This window comes from Gastrolobium bilobum, unplaced genomic scaffold (assembly GCF_033153095.1).
Source record: "Gastrolobium bilobum isolate Gb01-03AN ecotype WA unplaced genomic scaffold, APGP_CSIRO_Gbil_v1 utg38780, whole genome shotgun sequence".
NCBI classification, from domain to species: Eukaryota; Viridiplantae; Streptophyta; class Magnoliopsida; order Fabales; family Fabaceae; genus Gastrolobium; species Gastrolobium bilobum.
In genome coordinates this window covers 82,357-104,508 of record NW_026895749.1, presented here as the reverse complement: position 1 = coordinate 104,508, position 22,152 = coordinate 82,357, and the positions used below count along the sequence as shown (strand labels likewise).

Here is a 22,152-nt window from a genome sequence, read left to right as displayed (position 1 = left end):
TCAAGAGGAGGTATATGTTCATCAACCACCAGATTTTGAGAGATTTGACTTTCCTAATCATGTTTATCATTTGAAAAAGGCTTTATATGGTTTAAAGCAAGCTCCAAGAGCTTGGTATGAAAGATTGAACAATTTTGTACTTGAAAATAATTTTTGTAGAGGTAAAGTGGACACTACATTGTTCATTAAAAGAAAGCATGATCATAGTTGTGCAAATTTATGTTGACGATATCATTTTTGGTTCTACGAATGAATTTCTTTGTGAAGAGTTTGCTAAAATGATGAAAAGTGAGTTTGAGATGTCTATAATGGGAGAACTCAACTATTTCCTTAGATTACAAATAAAGCAAGAAAAAGAAGGCATATTCATCAATCAAGGAAAGTATTGCAAAGAGTTTACTCAAACGCTTTGGGATGGATTAAGCAAAACCAGTAGACACTCCAATGAGCACTTCAATCTCAATTCACAAGGATGAAAAAGATAAACCAGTTGAGGTAATAAAGTATAGATGCATGATTGGCTCCTTATTATATTTAACCGCTAGTAGACTGGATATTATGTTTTGTGTTTGCTTATGTTCTAGATATCAATCTTGTCTTAGAGAATCACATTTAAATGTCGTTAAAAGGATTTTGAGATACTTAATAGGCACTACACATATTGATTTGTGATATCCTAAGGTATTCCCACCTACTTTAACTTGTTATTCCGTTTCCGATTTTGTTAGTTGCAAGTTGGATAGGAAGAGTAGCCTAAACATTGAAATTCTTATCTTTTTCATTCAATTTTGATTTGTTGCAAATTGCCTCTAAATTGATGTTATTTTGAATATTTTAGTTCTATTTAGTGTTGTGAAAAAGATTTATGATCTATAAATTTCTTTTTGGTTGAAGTTGTATTGAAAAGTATTGATTTTTGAATTATTTCTTAAATTAGGAGTAACACACAATTCACTCCCCCTTTTGTGTAATTGTTTAACCATCTTTTCTTTTCAATAAGTTATTTACTCAAAGCTGCCAACAGACAACAAATAGGGAAACTGGGTTCCTTCACTATTTTTGCAACTGCGAACAATCCACAAACCAGTTTGCTCTTAAATTTTAATATGTTATAGTAGACACCTTGGTCTTTAATTTGATATATTATAAGCTTAATTTGAGTAAGAAATAAGAGATTGAATTTATAAAATCGAGACAGAGGTCGCTGTTGATTTTGCGAAACAGGGCAGCGTTCAGTCAAATGGAAACTGGGCATGATCTGCGACACGCAATGGTCTCATATTTTAGAACAGTGCAGGGGACATCCTAAGCTTCAAACTAGTAGTTCACACACCTCATTTTACTAAGAAATGAGGGAGATATTGATCTCCAAAGTTAGGGTAAAAATCACACCAAATTCTGGAAAATTGGGCAGCATGTGTTTGTTTTTACAACTAATCTCGTTTATTCAATTGTACCTAATTAATCATGGAATGACATCCAAAGACCAACAAACCTTGGTGCACTTACATCCTCAACATAATCAATAATATGTCCATTACTCAATTCACAATTATTCTCCCCAATTTGCTTGGGTTATAAGTTACCCTTTCTCACTTTTATCAACTATTACCTAAACCCATTTTCTATCACTTCCATTACATACACATTATCTAATTTCATACATTCATCATCATCATACCAAATCAATTCTAAAATAGACCTAATGTCCTTTCATCATATACATCAAATATTACAATTTCATAGTTCTCAAATAGTACCAATTAAGACTACATTTACATTAACTTATCAAATTGAACTATTACAAATCCATGGTTACCTTTACCAAATGTTACAATACATAATCAAATGACTTACACACAAAAGTATTTACAACCCTAGGCATAATAAATGTAACATCACGCAAGATCAATGTTCATACCCATGAAGTATTATTTTTATTTGTTTATAGCATTCAAATGTGACTACTTTTTAGTTGTATATTAAAAATATTATTTCATCAAATAAAATAATTTCACTTATAGAAAAAGTTTTAAAATTAATTAAAAAGTTATTAAGATTTCTATTTAACTTGTTATCTTATATGTATTTACAAAACCTTTGCACACCCTATGCTAATATTATTAATATAAATAAATTTGAAATATATTATTAATAAAAAATATAAATTAATATATCATTTGGTTATTTTTTTGTTAGAAATTTTTAAAAATATGATTAAAACAATAAACTTTATAAATAAATAAAAATAATACTTCATGGGTATTACATTCTTAGTTTTATCTATTTAAAATTAAAAAAAATATAACAAAATATTCATTTCTCTAATTTACTAAAAACCAATGCACTTTGTTATTTGTTTAAAAATATTAGAAGAATAGTAAACCAAAAAAAAAAATATTAGAAGAATAAAAGTTAAAATTTGATGGAGATATGGAAATTTAAAATTTTGCAACTATCTTAACTGTGGCTAATAAGGCGCTTCGTAAGCGACAAATCCCTTACGTGTAAAACTTGTCCTCAAACAGTAAATAAATTTTCTTTATACTATTTTGATAATTTTTTATTTTTTTGGCCCACTTTGGTCAATCTATCAATTTTAAAATTATCACAAACAAAGCTCCTTTTTAACAAAAAAAAAAAAAAAAAAAAAAGCATTTAAACATGCTTTCTGTTTTTTTGTTTTTTTTGCTTTCAAATATTAGACACAATAAAATTTATGAAACAATTTTTATTATTTTTTTAATATTTAAAGGTTTCAAAAATAAGTTTATCAAAAAAAATTTGATATTTATATTTTGCAAATAATTGTAAAAATGAATTAATAAAATAAATTGTTTTTGGTAATCAATAAAATAATTTTTAAAAATAAGTAACAAAAATAGAATCATAATTGCCTTAAGTAATGAGTTTCATTCTCCTTATTTTGATATTTTAAATCCTTTAAAAGTCCTCCAAAATTGAAAAACTTTAAAATGTTCATAAAGAGAATTTTGAGGGACTTGCATCCCATACTTATATAACTGTTTCTTTTATTTCCGATGATTTCTTCCTTTGCTATGGGAAAAAAACAAAGTCTAGCAGTTTATTTTAAGGAATAGATATTCTATCTACTATTTTTTTTGCCTACCTTTGTCTATCACTCTCTAACACCGTTAGATCAGAATCTTAAGAAGAAAGATAAATGTGATTTAAAATTCTAATCTATAAGGTAATAAGCAAAGATAGGCAGAAAAAATGATAAGTAAAATAACTTATCCCCTATTTTAAAGGACATCTATTGGTGCATGTTTTTTTAGTAATTAGCGATCCAGGTAGCACGAATGTAGTCGCAATTTGACAAATCATCCAAACCGCGCAGTAGCTAAACTGATCCAATCTATGCCTGTTGAGTTCGTATTGATATTCTCTTCGTTATTTGCTCTTTATTTTGTAAAACTGCATGCTATGGCTTAGTTGTGTTCAGAGTTTCTGAAAAAACCAATCCATACAGAAACTGCACATTAATGTGAATAGTTTAGTTTTTTAAAATGAATTGGCGGATCATAGTCGTATTTTACAAATCTATGCATGCTATTACATAAATAGGTCAATCATACGATTGCCGAATCAAAGTTGTTGGTCATAGGGAAAAAAAAAATAAAAAAATTGTTCAATAAAATGTATCAGATAAATGCTAAAAAACTCTTACTTCTGTTGAACAACCAGTTTTCCTTATACATTTGTAAAAAGTTGTTTGTCACAATAAAAAATAATAATAATAATAATAAAAAGCTTATTTGATGTACAGGGTCAAATAAAGGCAAATTTTCAAATATGAAAGAGGGGGGAATCCATGACAGAATCCTTGAAGCAACGCACTCTTGAGCCAATAAGGCATGTAGGTGATTTTACTTTATACAAAGATGAAGGTTTGGACAAAATTATTTTGAAGTACTGGCACCTGTACAAAAAATGTGAAAGAGATATTACTTAATATGAAAATACCATATTAAAATTATTACATGATATAACCAAACTAACAGTAATAATAGCTCATTAACTTGTTTAAAAATTACATAGATTGGATAATATATATATATATATATATATATATATATATATATATATATATATATATATATATAAAATAAAAATAAAAACATAACAAGAACAAGTGAGGGTCCTTCATCTTTTATGTTCAGATACCACGAGTGGCCTTTTTTAAATTGCTAAAATTCTCACTTTGTGAATTCAAGTATTAGGATTGCTAGAAAACTAACCATCTTTTTCTTCATCGATAGGGTCAGCTTTCCAAACAATATCTTTCAGCCCAGTTGATAGACTCTTGTAGAACTGCAAAGAAAGACAACTTAGTCCATGCAAGCAGCTAATAAAATGAATATTTTCTGTGTTCTTTTATTTTGAAAGTTAAAAGTCAAAATACAAAACAAAAATAACTAAAATATGTTCTTTAAATTTGATTCTAAAAACTAAAATACAGTTATAATTTTTAAAACTATTTTTACAAAATAAGTATTATCAAACAGGGTTTTTTGTTTGGAAAATTAAAAAATTGTGCATTAGACTTGCCTTGTGAAATTCCAGAGTATCTCCTTCAGCCTTACGTAGCTCAACCATGTAAAGCGAAGGGGCCACCTCAAAGATCTGGAAAGCAACACATACAAAAAGCATTAGAAACAGTCCTGAGTCTTGAATACAAATAAATTAACATGAAGGACACACCCCAGATCATGGAAGCAAACTTTGAAAAAATATACCTCAGTGGAAACAGATAGGTGACCTTTCCTTCCAGTCTTTTCCCCTTGAATCTTCAACTGAAATGCAGAGTAAAATATATTATCAGAAATAGAAACTCAATAGCAACTTATTATTGTTAGAAATTAGCCCTGGTAGTACAAGTAGACAATATAATGTTAAGAGACAAGAATTAGCATAGATTTTTTTACCTTACAGTTGTTCTTCTTAACATCAAAACCCAGAGGTCCTGCAGCTTGCTCAATTTTTGAGATTATCTCATTTGCTGAACATTTGGATGTGAATCTTGTTTCCCTTTTAACAAGTCCCTAGTTGCCAAAAAATACAACTAGCCTCAGCCATTATATTCAGAACAAATTCAATTATCAAATTTTGGAGATAATATGCATTCTTGATTCAAGCAATGTGTTGTCAACAAGCAGCATGACATAATAGTGTGAAAAGGAGAAATGAAAAATACTTGTAGTTCTTGTGATCTGATCACGACGCAATTTGACAACTCCTCACAAGACATATAAATTTTATTTTATTTTCATTTCCTCAATCCATTCCATGTCAAGTTTCTAGGATGCCATATAAGAGAAAATAATACAGTTCATTTTATTTTGTTTTATAAAGATACACATACCATTTGCTTCTCAAAAAGACTACTAAGGTTGAGGCCCTGAGATTTAGATATAAGCTCAAATGCATTCATGGTCACAGGTGCCACAGGCCCAACCTCACGCCTCTCAACAACAAGATTTTGTGAATCCTGTGCACCACAAGGAGCATTCAGATCGAGATTAGAATCTAAAGCTTTGATGAACAAAATTTAATCAAGATAACTGCAAAACCAAAAGACTTACCATAGATTCACTGAAAATAGAATTTACATCATCAAGACTAACATTAGCCTGTTCAAATACGGGAGGCTTATATCCCTTCTTGAACCACTCGTTCTCAATGACCTCAGCAATTGTAATCCGCTGTTTCATATCGTTAAAAGAGAAAGAAACACAGGTTGGTTTCACATATTTGGTGAGATATAGGGAAAAATTAGAGTATTTGCTAAAACTCAGATTAGTAGAAGAGTAGAATGGGAATAAACAAAAATAACACAAGTCAAGGGCAGGGCATGCATACAGTAGCAGGACTCGGATCAAGGATTCTTTTGATTAGCTTCTTTGCACTTGAAGAGAACCATGGAGGACATGTGAACTCAGCCTTGAAAATCTGTCAGTCAACGGAAAAAAAAACAAAAAACCACATGAGGCAGCTCCATCATGAAACAGAAAATACAGGACTGCATTCAAGCAAAGACACAAAAAATTTACGGTTTTGCAGATCACTCTTCAACTTAGCTAGTTCTATAGCAACAGGTACCTCTTCCCAATAGCGAGATCCCCCGTTCAAATTTTTCATTTATTCAAAGTAATTTTTGCCTGACATATTCCTCTGTCACGCAACCCTACTCCCCTTGTTGCCCCATGGGGGTATTTTTCTCGCAATTTTTCAGCACTTTATTTGTGAGTGTAGTATATTAACTTAAGCTTTATTTGATTAAGAAGTAACAACAAACAGCAGCATATTTCTGTCCTGTTCCTCAAAGGAAATAGCCAATTACTACGAAAAGGAGCCTTGACTAAAAATGACTACCAGAAAAGTTGGCGCACTAAACTAGACCTACGTCATTACAACCTGTTTTAGGGTGCGTCTGAAGGCATTAATTAGGGACGGTTGTATCAAGCAGTTAGTCTTGTAATTAGGTCGTTATTCAGTTAAGCCTTTAGGGAAGAGGTTGAGCCTAGTATATAAAAGGGATACTCTAATTGCAGTGAGCAGAGCATTTGGTTAATTCATAGTTTGGCTAAGAATTTCTTAGACGAAGGGGTGTTCCCTTTTAGAAGAGCTTGCTCTTGAATTCTGTCCTTGTACTCTTTCCTATTAATCAATAAAGACTTGTTCTTACTTTCATTTTCCTTCCCTTTCCACCCTCCCCTTACCCCATTTCTGTAATTCTTACCTTATAATAATCCAGAGCTGTAACAGACGTCAACAATAGCTCTTGGGCAGTTTGATTAGGATGATATGTGACACTGGAAACCTATAGCTTAATTCTAGAAAATATATTCCAGCTTCTAGGTGCTGATTTCTGTCCCCAGCTCATAAAGGTTATTATTTCCCACTATACATGAAGAAATAATTAAAATTCTTAATGCTGTTTCCAGGCAGAAAAAAAAGGACACTATTACCCTAATTGAATTGCTTATGATTTTGAAAACTAGGAACAATGCCAGGGTTAATGTGAAAATTCCATTATTCTACCTCAAAAAGAATATTTAACTACAGTTACTAAACAGGTACTTCACATCAGGGCCAAGAGATACTACTCACTATAAAATTTCTTCAAGCACAAGTTAGTAAAAAGATATTAAGTATTCCAAAGTAAAAAAATCTTAAGTATTCAAAAAAAATCAAACAGATCACCAACCAGCAAAGAAAGTAGTACACAGTTCATTAGTTTTCAGCGTGGTTCAAACCTCTGTTGCACCAAAATTTCAATAGTGTGTATATATATATATGTTGATAAAGTACATATTCATCATATAACATATATAAATTAAATTTGTAAAAAACCTATAATATAGAGATAATAAAAATCATTCCTTTATGTGAAGTGACTATAATTATTAAACATTATTAAATAGTTTCATGTAACATACAGTAACAATGCAATATTCAGTTGAACAACTATATACAACAGAGAAATGAAATTCCTTCACAATGTATATACTCGGTATCAAACAACATAATTGTAAATACCAACTTCCCAAAAGCTTATTCTTTTTCTTTTTTTTTTTAAATTTTTTTTTCTAAAAAGCATAAGTTGTTGGATGCAAGCACAAAAATGGTTTTATCTCTAAATCACCCTGACACAAAAACCCTTTGGGCTTGAAGAGTAAATTATACAGAAGACCATTTTACTTTGTGCTGAAACTGAAGTTAATCACAAAGAATAGCAGCAGCCAGAATCAAACTCTCATCACTCAGTCAAAGAGGCTTTCACCCTACCGTCAATGACAAACTCTCCCAATATAGAAAGTAGTTAGATTCAAGCACGAATGATATTTGTGCCTAACAATATTTATTAGAAATTTAGAATATAGAATATTAATATTTTTTATTGGACAGTAAAGAATTCCAGCAGTTGAATTTTAAAGTTAATGGCTATTCTCAACCAACAACAACAAAAGCCTTTTTCTACCAGTGCCATTTTTCATCAGGTGGGGTCACCTATATTTGTTGTTTTCAATGAAACTAGGAAAAAGTAATTCAGAATATATAGGTTTATTAAAAATTTAGGTTATGATAGACACCGACGGCATCTATTGACCTATGCAGCTGACCCCACCAAGTGCGATCAGAGTAGTTAATAGCATGCCGCGCTGTAGCAGCGTAGCACTACCTGGCAGAGACAGAAGTGGCATGGCATCGTGTTGGGTTTTTGTGGAGTGGCAATAGCAGCCTGAATCATGGGCAGATGGCAGACACTTCCTCTGTTCTGTCCCATTTTGCTGTCAATTATAATTTCCAGCCCCTCTTTGGTGCAGCCAAGGCATCATCTCATTCACAACCAGCCCCTCTTCAGTCTCTTCTTGTTTGAGATTGATGGTAATTGTGTCTGGGGTATGACTTTTGATTATTAATGATGTTACGTGTTTAATTATAGGCAATTTTTTCATTTTTGAGAATTTATGTGTGCATTATAAATTACATATTTTTTCCCTTACCTTTGGAATAGCGGTCATCCCACTATAGCATTTCCTGGAGTTGGCTGCTCTGCGCCACTATTGGGGACAGGCAATTATGTGTGGGATGAGGCTTGCTTATTGTTAAGGGGGAAATGATTATACATCAATCACTAGTCAACCCGCACTAGGTCAACCAGTTGGTTAAAAGCCAGCCGGTCTATCCAGTTACTGAAATGTTTTGAGTACATTTGTTTACAAACGAAAACCAAACCAGGGACCATTTCCAAGTCAAACAGCTGTTTTCATAGCGGTACTAGTAGTTGGTGTTAACAACAGACAATGTAATGGGAGACCAGCAAAAAGATGAACTAACGGTCATTTCTGTTCACAGAAGTCGTTCTAGACAACATCATGACATCAAATAAATTATGCAAAATATCTGCATAAAAAGTACTTCATATGACAAAGAAAACAAATGGAATCATGAGCATGCATGCACCCCGAAAAATCCCTTCAATATTTATTAATTTACTGCTTCAAGGCTGAATTTTTCGAGCATTCGAATCCACAAAGGTTCTAAAGAAAACAAGTACTCAAGAAATCAAGTTGTTATGCTCTCCAATTGTGATATCCGAAACGTCGACTCAGTTTCCGGAGAACAAAAAAGAAACAGACATTGAGTAAAAATCACCTTTTTATATAAAGCCATAAGATTGTTTTCTTCGAAGGGCAAATAGCCAGCCATTAAAACAAAAAGAATAACACCACATGACCAAAGATCTGCCTTTGCACCATCATAGCCTTTGTTGTGTATCACCTAGATGATAAGGAAGCAGTGATAAAACAAAAAAATAAAAGGTTTATGAGATAAAATATATGGTAACTAGCAGCAAACGCTAATATACCTCTGGAGCAACATAATTTGGCGTACCACATGTTGTGTGAAGTAGCCCATCTTCCTGTTAACAATAGGATCTGTTACCAATTGGACATAATTATATTTTATCTCTTTCAAAAATTTAGTCAACATACTTACCCGAACTTGTTGAGGCAATGCACTCAATCCAAAATCAGATACTTTAAGCACTCCGTTAGCATCCAGCAACAAATTCTCCGGCTTTAATAGATAAAGCGTAGTAAAATGTTAGTTTTTTTATTCTTTTTCCTTGCTTCTCTCTCTGTCACACCCACCCACCCACCCACCCACCTCTGGTTGGGTATGTACAGTCTCTCATGAAAAATTAAATTCTTACACTGAGAATGCATTACTAACAAATTCAGAAACCTATAATTCGAACCGCCCACCAGCACTTCCTCTTTGAAAAGGGAAACAAAGGTAATATGAAAGACACAAGTGATACACACCTTTAAGTCTCTGTGGAAAACACCTCTACTATGGCAGTAATCTACAGCACATATAAGCTGTTGAAAATATTTTCTTGCTTCATCTTCTTTCAACCTTCCGTTGCGAGCCTGGCTCAAGTTAATAGAAATAAAAGCACCAAAATAGAAGGGTTATAAAAAGACAATGCTAATATACAGGACTCCGACCATCAGGAGCACACGGAAGGGTAAAACTGCCTTACAATTTTATCAAACAGCTCCCCTCCAGTCACAAACTCCAGTACAATGTATATCTTTGTTTTGCTAGCCATCACCTACACCAGGAATTTGTCATTTACAATGCAGAAGGCAGTTAGGAAAGACTGAAAGTAAAACTCAGGAAAATTGAAGACAGAAACAAATCATGCAAATGTATAATACTTAGATGCAATCATTTACTGCCTTCTAACCTCGTACATGCGTATGACATTTGGGTGTCTAATCAGTTTCATTGTTGATATTTCTCGTTTTATCTGCATAACAGTGAACAACAGAAAATATCAGGTAAGACAAGAGTATTCATGCTTCAAAGAAAACACTCATAAATTTAGCACAAGTTATTCACACCAGGATCGGTTACAGTCATGCTACGCATGCCCAAGTGTGGAGGGATTCACCAACAATGTTATAGTTAAAATTTAACCGCAAATCTTTTGCCAACTAAACTCTTCCCCCCACCCCCCAAATATTGCACAAAACACACCGTATGAAACTTAAATCATTGACCCGTTTAACTGTTGAAAAAAAAAAAATACTCAAGCAAGTGATACTATCAAGAATTCTCTTATTAATAATAGTATGAGCTATAATAGACTAAACAAAGACTTCATATAATTAGTCAGGATCAAATCATAACAATTAATACTAGGACTAAATATTGGACTTTTATATTAACTTCGTAAAAGTTTGAGTGCTCAAGATCGCAGGAAGTAACTGTGCATTTTGTCTTCAACTGATTCCATTTTATTCTCTAAGCCAATTCAGATGGGAGAGCTTGGACTTTGGAAATCCTTTCAGTTTCTAGCTCAGTTTGCTAAACATTCAAATGCTGGTTCTTACATTGAAAATCCAAAAGTCTCAGGAAGTTTGAATTCATTGTTTGGGAATTCTAGTTAAAAGAATTAACACATATGACTTGTTCCAGATTTGCAGGCCTCACACCACTCTTTCGGCCAACATGTGACATACGTATTGTGTGCAGAATAAGCTCAGCAACAGTAAACTGTTTATATCTTGCATTTTAATGTGGCTACTGTTGTATGGAAGAACCATTTTGTAGTTTTATAAAGGCCTTTAAGAAAACTTCACTGAGATACATAAAAGAAAATCCCCATACTTTCAAAGACAGAAAAATATTCCAACGAACAAAAATAATAGAAACTGTAGTCCGCTCAGAAAATGACAAACTTTACTTCACACATTAACTATCGCAAACTTTGACAATTGCCCATTTTCTCAAAAAACCAAGAAAGCAATCAAACACCCAAAAACATTAACTGCCCAAAATTTTGACTTGTGCCCATTTTCTTACCGAGGAATAAAACAAAACGGATGAACCCTCTCTCGATTACCCAGAAACCCAAATCATCCCCCACAACTCCAAAACATAGAATTAATAAAAACCCAGAAAGAAGATCCCCCCAAATAAAAAAAATAAAAAAAGACAATTCATATTGATTAACACAAATCACAAAATTCATAATATTAATCCATCAAAAACTACAAAAGAAAAAGAAAACCGAATAGCAAATAGTGAATGGAAATTACCTGGCCAATCATTTTGTGCTTGAGAACTTTCTCCTTGTCAAGAATCTTGATGGCCACGTTCTCACCAGTACCAACGTGCCTCGCAAACTTAACCTTCGCGAAATTGCCCTCGCCCAGGGTTCGACCCAGCTCGTACTTCCCCACACGGGTCCTCGAGCTCCCACCACCACCTTGCCCCGAACGTGACGACATCTTCTTTCTTTCTTTCTTTCTTTCTTTCTTTCTTTCTTTCTTTCTTCTTCTTCTTTTCAAAGTCCTTCTCTTTCTCTCTCTCTCTCTAAAAAATAATAGAATTTCTGTCTCTAAAATCAAAGCCTCTTCTTCTTGCATGGTTGCCACACCTGAGACTTGGCGAACCTCATTTTCTCTTTTGGCTCTTTCCCTTTATGTGTCCGTCGAAGAACCAAACAAAGGAATCGAACCCGCCGAGATAATAAACACTGGAAGGCCAACAAGTTTTAATTTTTGTTATCAAAGAGGAAAAGGGTTGGTGTGTCGTTGACCGTTGGATCAAACGAGTACCCCATGAATTCGGTTCAATCAACGGACGGAAAATTTTCGATGAGAGAGGAAAATGAATTCCCAGAAATACACACAACTTTTTCTCTCTCTCTCTCTCTGTTACATTGTCTTTCGTTTTTTTTTTTTCTTAATTAATTTTTTTCACGAGGAGAAGAGGGAAAAAGGGGAAGGAACTTGAAGTGAGGATTTTGGGTTTCCCTTTTTGGGTGAGGGAAATAAATGTGTGGCGGTGGCGGCGATCTCAAAAAGTGAGTAAAGATGGTGAAGTTGTTTTTTGTTTTTGTTCTTTATTTTGAGATGTAGTTGTAACTTAACTGGCAAGGAAAACGGAAGAGGATTGAATCCAATGAATGAGGTTATCAACTAAATGATTCATTATTGCCACTTTTTTATGTGAGTTTTGGTCTTATGGGAAAGGCACATCTAGCGTCGGTAAAAAGCAATAATGAACATTATCAAAAAAAAAAAGCAATAATGAACATTACAAAAAAAAAAACTTGAGCGGTTGAGCCCATGCATTTGACAAGTCGTATTAAAAACATTAATAAATATTATTTTTATTCTATATACTTGAAGTCTTTTTATTAAGATTCATGTATTGAGAAAATTTAACTTGTTTTTTATTATTTAATCTTGAGAAATTGATCTCAAGAAATTGGTTTTTGGTTTGTTTTAGTAATATGTAATAATAATTCATGTGATTAAACTTTTTTTTAATAATTTTTTCTGCAATAATTTTAGAATACTTCCGTTTGTTTTGAAGATATAAAACAATTACATGTTTTTATCATTTATTCTCCTGTAGTATTCTAATGTCATTTAAAGTTTTTATAGTTTAATAAAGTATTTAATAATTTTAAATTTATTTTAATATAAAAATTTGAATGTAATGCAACACCGAGTTCAGTATATCTTTTCCTTTCCCTGACAACAAATTTATGGCAAAGAACTGTGCTACGGTCTACAGAGAACCGTAACTGCCAAAAAGAGAAAAAAAAAAGGACGAGTCATGCCAAGAAACGTAACTCTACCAAACACTTTTAGGAAACTACATTTTTTGACTTTTTTTACGCACGATAATTAAACAATATTAATCTTAGTTGCACGTCGTGAAAACCTGCCAGATATCATAAGAGAAAATGCGGATCATTAATATAAATAATAACAAGTACAGACAAAGAAAGAACCGAACATGTGATGGTAGTAATTAAATGAAGTTTTTGAGATTTTCTTTTGAGAGTATTTTGAGATTTTCTTTTAAGATGATACGAGTACGAGGAGGGAGTCCACTCGCTTACGTGGAGCATCGATGTGGGCGCTTGACTTTGCATGAGTTTAGTGAAGTGGCTTATACAGCGCGTATTAGCAAACTGTTATGTTGGTTGCTAGTTAGTTACGGAGTTATAGAGAACCGTGTGTTAGAAGGCACATGTAACATGCTGTATAAATAGTGAAGTTGATGTAAACATTATATATACAGAAGTTGAATAACAAAGTTTCTTTCCTTTCTTGAAATATTCTCTCTGCAAACCTAGGTTGCATCATTTGGTGCTTTTCATTCCTGTATCAAGCCTAACGCAAATGTGGAATTGAATCAAAGGATCGACCAACTCTCTGAATCCTTGGAGCTTCGTTTGATGAATTTTTTTGAGGCTCGTTCCAACGCCTTGGAAGCTAGACTCAGGGAAGTTTCGTTGCAAGGGGCTCATCATGCGCTGCCAGCAAATTCACACACACAACCGCGAGTTGATCTACATATGGGAGGCAAGGCAATCCAATGCATGATCAACGAGCAGCGCTTTTGATACCATGTTAACAAAACACTTCAACACAAAACTTTAAGGTATTAGGTGAAGACTTTTTTAATGATTTATATTATATTCTCTAACAAAATCCCTTCGTTTGATGGACAAAACCCTCATGTTTGACTTTTAAAAACAGAGTTGTTCTTCAAGATGCAACTTATTCGTGAAGAATTCAAGGTTCAATTGGCAGGATTAAAGATGGAGGGGCTACAAATGCTTGGTTCCAATGGATTCATAGGAGCGGTATGCCACATTCTTGGGCAGAATTTGCTCAAGCTTTGCGCCAACGATTTGCTAGAACAACATATAGGGATCTTTGAAGTGCGCTCTAAAAAACTTTCACAACCTGGCTCATTACAAAATTATGTGAATGAATTTGAAGCCTTCATGAACCAAGTACTTGGATTAGATGATGGGATGCTTTTGAGTTTCTTTGTATCTGGGTTAAACATGGACCTCTACAGTGGTATCTAGGTTCATTGGCCAGCAAGTCTGCATTAAGCGATGCAGTTGGCCTTTGCTTACGAAGCTCACCACCAAGAACTCTATTCTTCCTTTCATGGTTCGTACAAGAAACAAGGGTGGAAGAGCACAACTGAAACAAGTTCTGCAACGTCATCCTCGTTATAGAATAGTGGGAAACCAAATGTTCCATTGTTACCAGCTTCTTCTTCTTCTTCCTTACTGATTAAGAAACTATCCCGAAAGGAACTTAAAAAGAAATGTGAGCTTGGTCTCTGTTATTCTTGCGAGAAGAAGTGGACTATGGGCCATAGATGCAAATCCAAAATGCTACTTCTGATGGGGGATCCTGAGGATAATTTTGTGGAAGGCGAAGAGCAAATTTGTATGGTGTCTTGCAGAATCCAGTACTGCACCACAGGAGGGTCTCTTGAATTCCTTATCCATGCGTAGCAATAATAAGATAATGCTGTTGGAAGGGTTGATCATGAACAAGGTGATTGGCGTATTGGTGGACTCGAGAAGCTCTCACAATTTCATACAGAGGGAATTAGCCTTGGCGATTGGCATACCCTTAATGCGGACCAGGTGTATGAAAGTCGTTCTCGGTAATGGATAATTCCTATTGTGTAATACTAAATACTGTGATGTTTCTGTCTTCATTCAAGACAAGGAGTTTGTAGTGGAATTGTGGACGTTGAATCTTAAGCATTTGCAAGTGATTTTGGGCATGCCCTGGTTAGAGTCGTTGGGGTGAGTTACACATGATTACAAAGATATGATGATGGAATTCGTTTAGAAGAAGGAAAATGTGATGTTGTGTAGTTGTAGTGTCATTCCAGGAAAACAACCTTCATGTTTAATGATGCAGCAAGAGGCATATCCTCCACAATCGATCTCCTCAAAATTGTTAGGGCTGCAAGATAGCGTGCCGAGAGAAATATGGGATCTTAGTAAGATTTCAGCAAGTGCTTGATACCCCAAGAAGTTTACCACCTTTAAGGGAGATTGATCATTCCATCCATATGTTGGAGGGATCCAAACCCGTGAATGTCAAACCATATCATTATCCCTATTTTCCAAAAGTAGAAATAGAGAAACAAGTGAAGGACCTACTAGCTACTGTTTCATTCCATAAAGCAAGAGTCTTTACTCATCTCCTGTGTTGCTGGTCAAAAAGCATGACAATACTTGGTGCATGTGCATCGATTATAGAGTACTAAATGTAGTAACGGTAAGAGATCACTTCCTTATTCCTACTATAGATGAACTCTTAGATGAATTGTGCCATGCCTCTGTGTTCTTTAAATTGGATTTACGTGTGGCCTATCACCAAATAAGGTTGAATGAGGCTGATATCCCTTACACAACGTTTAAAATGCATGATGGGCATTACAATCACATTGTAATGCCATTTGGGTTGACAAACGCCCCATCTACCTTTCAAGCAACTATGAACAACATTTTCAGGCCATTTTTACATAAATTCATCATTATTTTATTTTTTTTCTTTTGTTGATATTCTCATCTACAATAGCTCATTACAAGACCATGTACAACAATTAACAGTAGCTTCAGACTATTTGCATCAACATGAATTTTTTGTCAAACTAAGTAAGTGTTCTTTTGCTGTTGGAGAAATTGATTACCTGGGTTATCTAGTGTCTAGTTTAGGGGTGAAAGCAGACCCTGCAAAGATTGTTGCTATGGCCTAGTGGCCTTGTCCTCTTTCCATAAAATAGTTGAATGTTTTTCTTGGCCTCACCGGTTATTACCACCAATTTGTGAAAGGCTATGCTGCTATAGTTACCCTACTCACTAATTTGTTATCTCAAGATTCATGGCATTGGTCTGAGGAAGCAGATAAGGCATTTGAAACTCTTAAGCAAAATATGGCTTCCACTCATATCCTAGCTCTGCCTAATTTTTAAGTACCCGTTTGTGTGGAGACTGATGCATCTACTTCAGGTATAGGTGCAGTGTTAACTCAGAAAAGGCAACCAATTTCACTTTTTAGCAATTAGCTTGGTCCCAATCTAGCAGTTGCATCCACATATGTAAGAGAATTGACAGCTATAGTTGAGGCAATTAAGAAATGGCGACCATACCTCCTAGGTTCCTATTTCATTTTGCGTACTGACCACAGGAGCATAACGGAGATTCTTTCACAAGTTTTAACTACTCCTGAGCAGCAAAAGTTTGTTTCAAAATTGATGGGGTATTCCTTTTCTATTGAGTATAAACTTGGGAGTTTAAACTTTGTAGCTGATGAGTTATCTCAACAATATGAGGGTGATGTAGGTTGTAACGTGTGTTTCTCAGAAATTTCTTGTGATTTGATTGAACAAATTCGTCAGGAAAATCTACAAATGGATGCCTTGTTAGCATTGCATTCGAAGCTGGATAAAGGTGAGCTATTGGATGGCACCATCTCTCGGAAGGATAGAATTTTATTTCATAAACCGAGTTATGTCTTAAGCTCCACTTTTGTCTTGAAAGATTCATTATTAGAGGAAGCTCATTGCTCTTTAGTGGGAGGTTATGTTGTGTGCCTACGTATGTTCCTACGTTTGTCAGCATCATTCTATTGGCCTCAAATGAGGCTAGATGTCAAGAGCTTTGTTCAGGAATGTGTTATTTGCCAATCCATGAAGTCAACAACAACCCCACCAGCTGGTCTTCTTCAAACATTACCCTTACCTGAAGCAGTCTTTGATGATTTAACGTTAGACTTCATCATTGGCTTACCTTTATCAAACAAGTTTTCTCCGATCTTAGTGGTTGTCGATAGACTTACCAAATACGCCCACTTTGGGGCCTTGCCATTTGCGTTTAGCCATGGGTGCTCAATTATTCATTGAGATGGTTGTTAAATCCCATGGCTTTCCACGCTCACTGATATCTGATCGTGAAAGTATATTCTTAAGCCAATTTTGGCAGAACCTATTTCGTTTCAGTGGCACAAAGCTGCACATGAGTGCAACATATCACCCGCAATCAGATGGCTAGAGTGAGGTTACTAGTCGTTACTTGGAACAATATCTTAGAGCAACATGCTTCTTGGTCATCTTTTCTTCCTTGGGCTGAATACCATTATAACTCAGCTGTGCATTCCTCGATTGGTATGTCACCCTTTCAAGCCTATATCTCAGCATGGGGAGACTCAATAATAGGGCTTTTATCCTTTACACATGCACCATTGGTGGCTTTCTCAATACTCATATTCTTTACACCTGCTCCATCAGTAGCTATACCTGTTCTTTTCGTAGCTGTCTCAGAGATTTGATTGAGTTGGGCTACAAGTCTACAACTTCGCTAGTTTCTCTAATAGCTTCAAACCTCAAGCTTGCTGCTTTGGCTGCATGATTTTTGGTAGGAAAGCTTCCATCCTTCTGTTTTGTCTTGTCAACTTTGACATTTCCAGCTTGCTTTTTCTTCCCTGGATCATCGCTACCAGCCTTCTTCTTCTTCTTTCCTGGATCTTCACTGTTCATCTGGTTTGGTTTTGGTTTCCTTCCTCTTGCTGGGCGTTGAACAATCATCCACTCTCCAAATGGTTGCGTTGAACAAGCATACTGCTCATATGGGTGTTGTTTTGTTCGATGACACTACGGTTTAGTGGGAGTTCTTTATGTTAGTGTTCTATGAAGATTAAATTTTCTGCAGAATAAAGAATTCAATGTTATTTTCCCTCTGAATGTATTAAATTTTGTGCTTGTGTTTCTGTTTTGTGTATGCAGAAAATTTAGGATTGATCTCATAAAGATTAAAGTAGGACCAGTTGGAAATAGACATGGTAAGATCATATTGCATGTAATTTCCATGCCACTCATCCATACTTGATCTATGTCATTGAATAATATATTGGTGCGATGACCATGGAAGGTTTAGTTACGCTTGAAAGTGACAAAAGCCGCCATGATCTCATATTGATATAGGAGGTGGACCAGATTGTATCTAAGGAGGAATCTAAAGAAAAATAGCATACAGTTGCGCACTAAAGACATACGATATAATTATCTCAAGTTAATATGTGGCCCAAGTGGGAGATTGTTAGGAAATTATATTTTCTAATAATTATTGTGGGTCACATATTATATTAATAATTATATTGTGCTATTTATATATATTGGGTAAATTAAAGTGATCAGTTAAATATTCTCAAATAGATTCCTAAGTGAGTATGGGCTGAATGAGTGGATACCGGTGTTGGGCCAACTAGGTATAATGGGAGCTTATTGGCCCAACAATAAAGATAAAAACATTATAAAGGGTTATGGTCCCCAATACGTCAAAAAAAACAACCCTAGTTTCTCTTTCCCATCAAGAGAGAGACGACACTCTAAGGAATAAGGTTTTAGGGTGATTTGACTGAGGAAGACTACAAACCCCAAAAGACAAGATCAAAGTTATTCCGCTGCAATGGAGACAGGTATTCCTCCACCTTTATGTTGTTCTTATTTTTCTTTATGATTTGGTATGATGGATCTTGGCTTGTAGGTGATAGTTATCACCATAAAGTTTAGAGGAATTAAAAATTCCAAGAGTTGTAGCATGTATTGAAGCTCAACAATGAAATTACTACACGAGTCTCGAAGGACACAGTGGCTCTAGTAAAGTTAATATCCAATAAAATAACATCAATGGTGGATGGTGTGTAAGAAGGTGCCTAAAGAGATATTTATAGGAAAAGAGGCTCCTTAATGTGACAATATATTTGAATCTAATCATTTTTACCCTTGTGATCTCCCGTATGAGTGGGTAGCATGCTCTGAGATGCGTGTGGATGAAAAGTAAATCTAATATGATGAGGGAACATTTGTGTTGCTATTTCGGGGTGCAGGAATTATGTGCTTGTTATTGGGTCTTAATGCCAAAGAGTTGAGCCTAGTGCTTGATCCAAAACACAAATAATTGATAAATCTTATGGATAACATGACTTGTGCCAATGGAAAAACCAGCCCATTCATTAAGTTAAGGCCAATAAAAATTTAGATGATATTAAATATTAAATTTTATTCAAAAATTTAGTTACGATATTTAGTCATATTTAAAATGTGACTAATTTTTAAAAATCAGTTGGAATCAAGGTCTTGGCTAGACATAATATGACTCCGCCACTGCATGTGGCTAATATTAGCATTGCTAATTTTTTACTCTATTAGTTACTTGTAATTCTAATTAATTTGCTAAATTATTCTTAGTCAAGTAAATAATATTTATACTAAATATTAGTTAGTTTGTTCTTAATCATTGCTAAAGATTTGGGTGGGAGTCAATTAATCAGTCCCAACTCCCAAGTTGGTTGACTAGTTAATATTCTTTCAATTAATCAGGCCGTATCTCGAATCTAGTTGAGTAAACGTCGCCGCCCCGTTTTCTTTTCTAATTTGAGAAATCCTATTATCCTATACCATCATATTATATTCTATTTTTATTTGGGTAGGCCCAGATTATTTAATAAAATTATCTGATATTTCACTTAATCATAAAAAAAAAATCAAATATACTAAAAGAAATACCAAAAATATATTGGTAGGATTGTCTATTCTTATTTTAGATATTAGTGTCTTGGTTTCTTTGTCCATGAGATAATTCGATACGTCACCATGTAGCCGCCTTAATCTTGTTCCTGACTTGCTTTGTGCTGTGTAGGTTCGTGGCGCCATCTTCTACTCTAATTTGAGAAATCTTATCAACATGTATTTATTTATTGGATGAAATTTTATATCAACTCCACTAATTAAAAGGATAGGCCCTCATTATTTAGTAGAGTTATATTATATTTCACTTGATAATATAAGAATATCAATTGTATAAAAAAATATCAAAAGATATATTGGTAGCAATTCTATTCCCATTGTAGCTGTTAGTGACTTGTTTATTGTTTTCTTCGACCTGTTGGGAAGGCCACTATCTAGCCGCCTTAATATTGGCACTGAATTGTTTTTGAGATTTATGAATATTATGTCACTGGGAAAAACTTGTATCATGCTATACTCACAGTACAAGTGAGCCTCACTAGTTTTTGTAAAAAAACAAAAAACAAAAAAGTGATGCACGAATATCCATGTGTCTGCAGAAAGGAATAGTTCATTTTATGTAACATAACCAAATAATTGTAACAGTGATTAAAATGTTATTTTTTGACAAAAAAATTATTCAAATATCACGCGAACAATACTTTTTATCAAACTGCCACATAAGCATAATTTGTTACGACTGATAGCATATTATGTTCGCCAATGATTTTATGACACATGGCACACTTTTGCAGAAAAAAACTGACATATCATAATTCGCTATCACTGGTAGCGAATTTGGTCTGCAATATGGCCACATGTCACGAAATTATTGGTCACGAAATTCGTTATAAGTGGTAGCGAATTATGACACGTGACAATATGATAAAAAAATACTGTTCGCGTGACATTTAGGTAAAAAATTTGGTAAAACGTGACATTTTGGTCACAAATCCCAAATAATTTCCCATTGTTTTATTTGTGGGTTATGTCTAAGGGTGCTCACTTTTCAGATAAGTCATATTTGAAGAGAACCTGGAAATCAAACAAAAACTTTGAGCAACCAAATCCAATGTACCTGCAGATGGATGGCTTGCTAGTATTCTCTCTCTCTAAATCTTATAAAAAGAACAACGATAATATAACAAAGAGTGACAAGGCAATACAAGTCAACTGAAACAATTACGAGGAGCTATAAAAAGCACAAGTCAAAATTACGAGATTTGACTACAGTACCACGTTTCTCAAAAAAAAAAAAAGTACTTCAATGCTGTAGGAAATTTTGTCAAGTTGCCATGCCGTCAAACCGGCGGCCAGTTGCAGGGGAGTTTCATTTGTCAAATAGTACATTTCTCAAGGCTATCAAATTTGTTGTTAGTGGTTAACTGAATTTAGTGGAACAAGATCAAAATGTTATTTTTTTTTGACAAAAGTTGTATTTAAATATCACGCAAACAGTATTTTTTATCATATTGCATGTGATGTAATTTGCTACGACTGGTAGCAAATTACGTTTGCCAATGATTTTGTGACACATGACACACTTTTGTAGGAAAAAACTGACTAGACTAATTCGCTACCAGTGGTAGCAAATTTAGTACGTAATATGGCCACATGTTGCGAAATTATTGGCCACGAAATTCGCTACCAGTGGTAGCGAACTATGACATGTGGCAGTCTGGTAAAAAGTACTGTTCGCGTGACATTTGAATAAAATTTTTGCCAATAAATGGCACTTTGGTCACTATTCTGACTTTAGTAGTCAAAAAATGTGCCGGGACGCGTGGTGATGATACGTGGCACAATATTTTCGTAATTTTACTTTCTAGACTCACATGATGATGATACGTGGCATGTATATTTTCGTAATTTTACTATAAAGTTTCATAAGATCATAATTTTTGGTTCGAGTATTCAAATTAGGTGATTTGTTTTATTCCACAAAATCTTTTGAGATCTACGCACTGAAAAATTACTATATGATTTTTTGTTAGTGTTGAAAAGTAAAAATAAGAATAGGAATTAAATAATATTATTTATAAAGATAAAATGTGCCAAATGGGAGACAATGAAGTATTTGTTTGGGAAATTTTTTTGACAAAATCCCCTTCGGCTATTTCATGACACGTAGATCTCAAAAAGTTACGTGAAATAAAAAAATTAATTCGGACAACCGAGCCAAAAATTATGGTCTTCCAA

At 34.2% G+C, this 22,152-nt stretch overlaps 1 protein-coding gene across 1 annotated transcript; it reads right to left on the bottom strand.

Annotated features, from left to right (window-relative positions):
- Positions 1-3,645: 3,645 nt before the first annotated feature.
- Positions 3,646-12,495, bottom strand: LOC133295612 (CBL-interacting serine/threonine-protein kinase 23-like). The gene is made up of 15 exons (XM_061494452.1): positions 11,643-12,495; positions 10,286-10,348; positions 10,079-10,150; positions 9,858-9,965; positions 9,529-9,609; positions 9,398-9,451; positions 9,184-9,309; positions 5,884-5,973; positions 5,607-5,726; positions 5,387-5,512; positions 4,950-5,066; positions 4,761-4,817; positions 4,573-4,647; positions 4,263-4,335; positions 3,646-3,943 (listed from the first exon to the last, which is right to left on the bottom strand). Exons 1-15 carry the CDS (start codon positions 11,970-11,972, stop codon positions 3,924-3,926), a joined length of 1,512 nt encoding a protein of 503 aa, XP_061350436.1. The 5' UTR covers positions 11,973-12,495; the 3' UTR covers positions 3,646-3,923.
- Between the last annotated feature and the right edge of the window lie 9,657 nt (positions 12,496-22,152).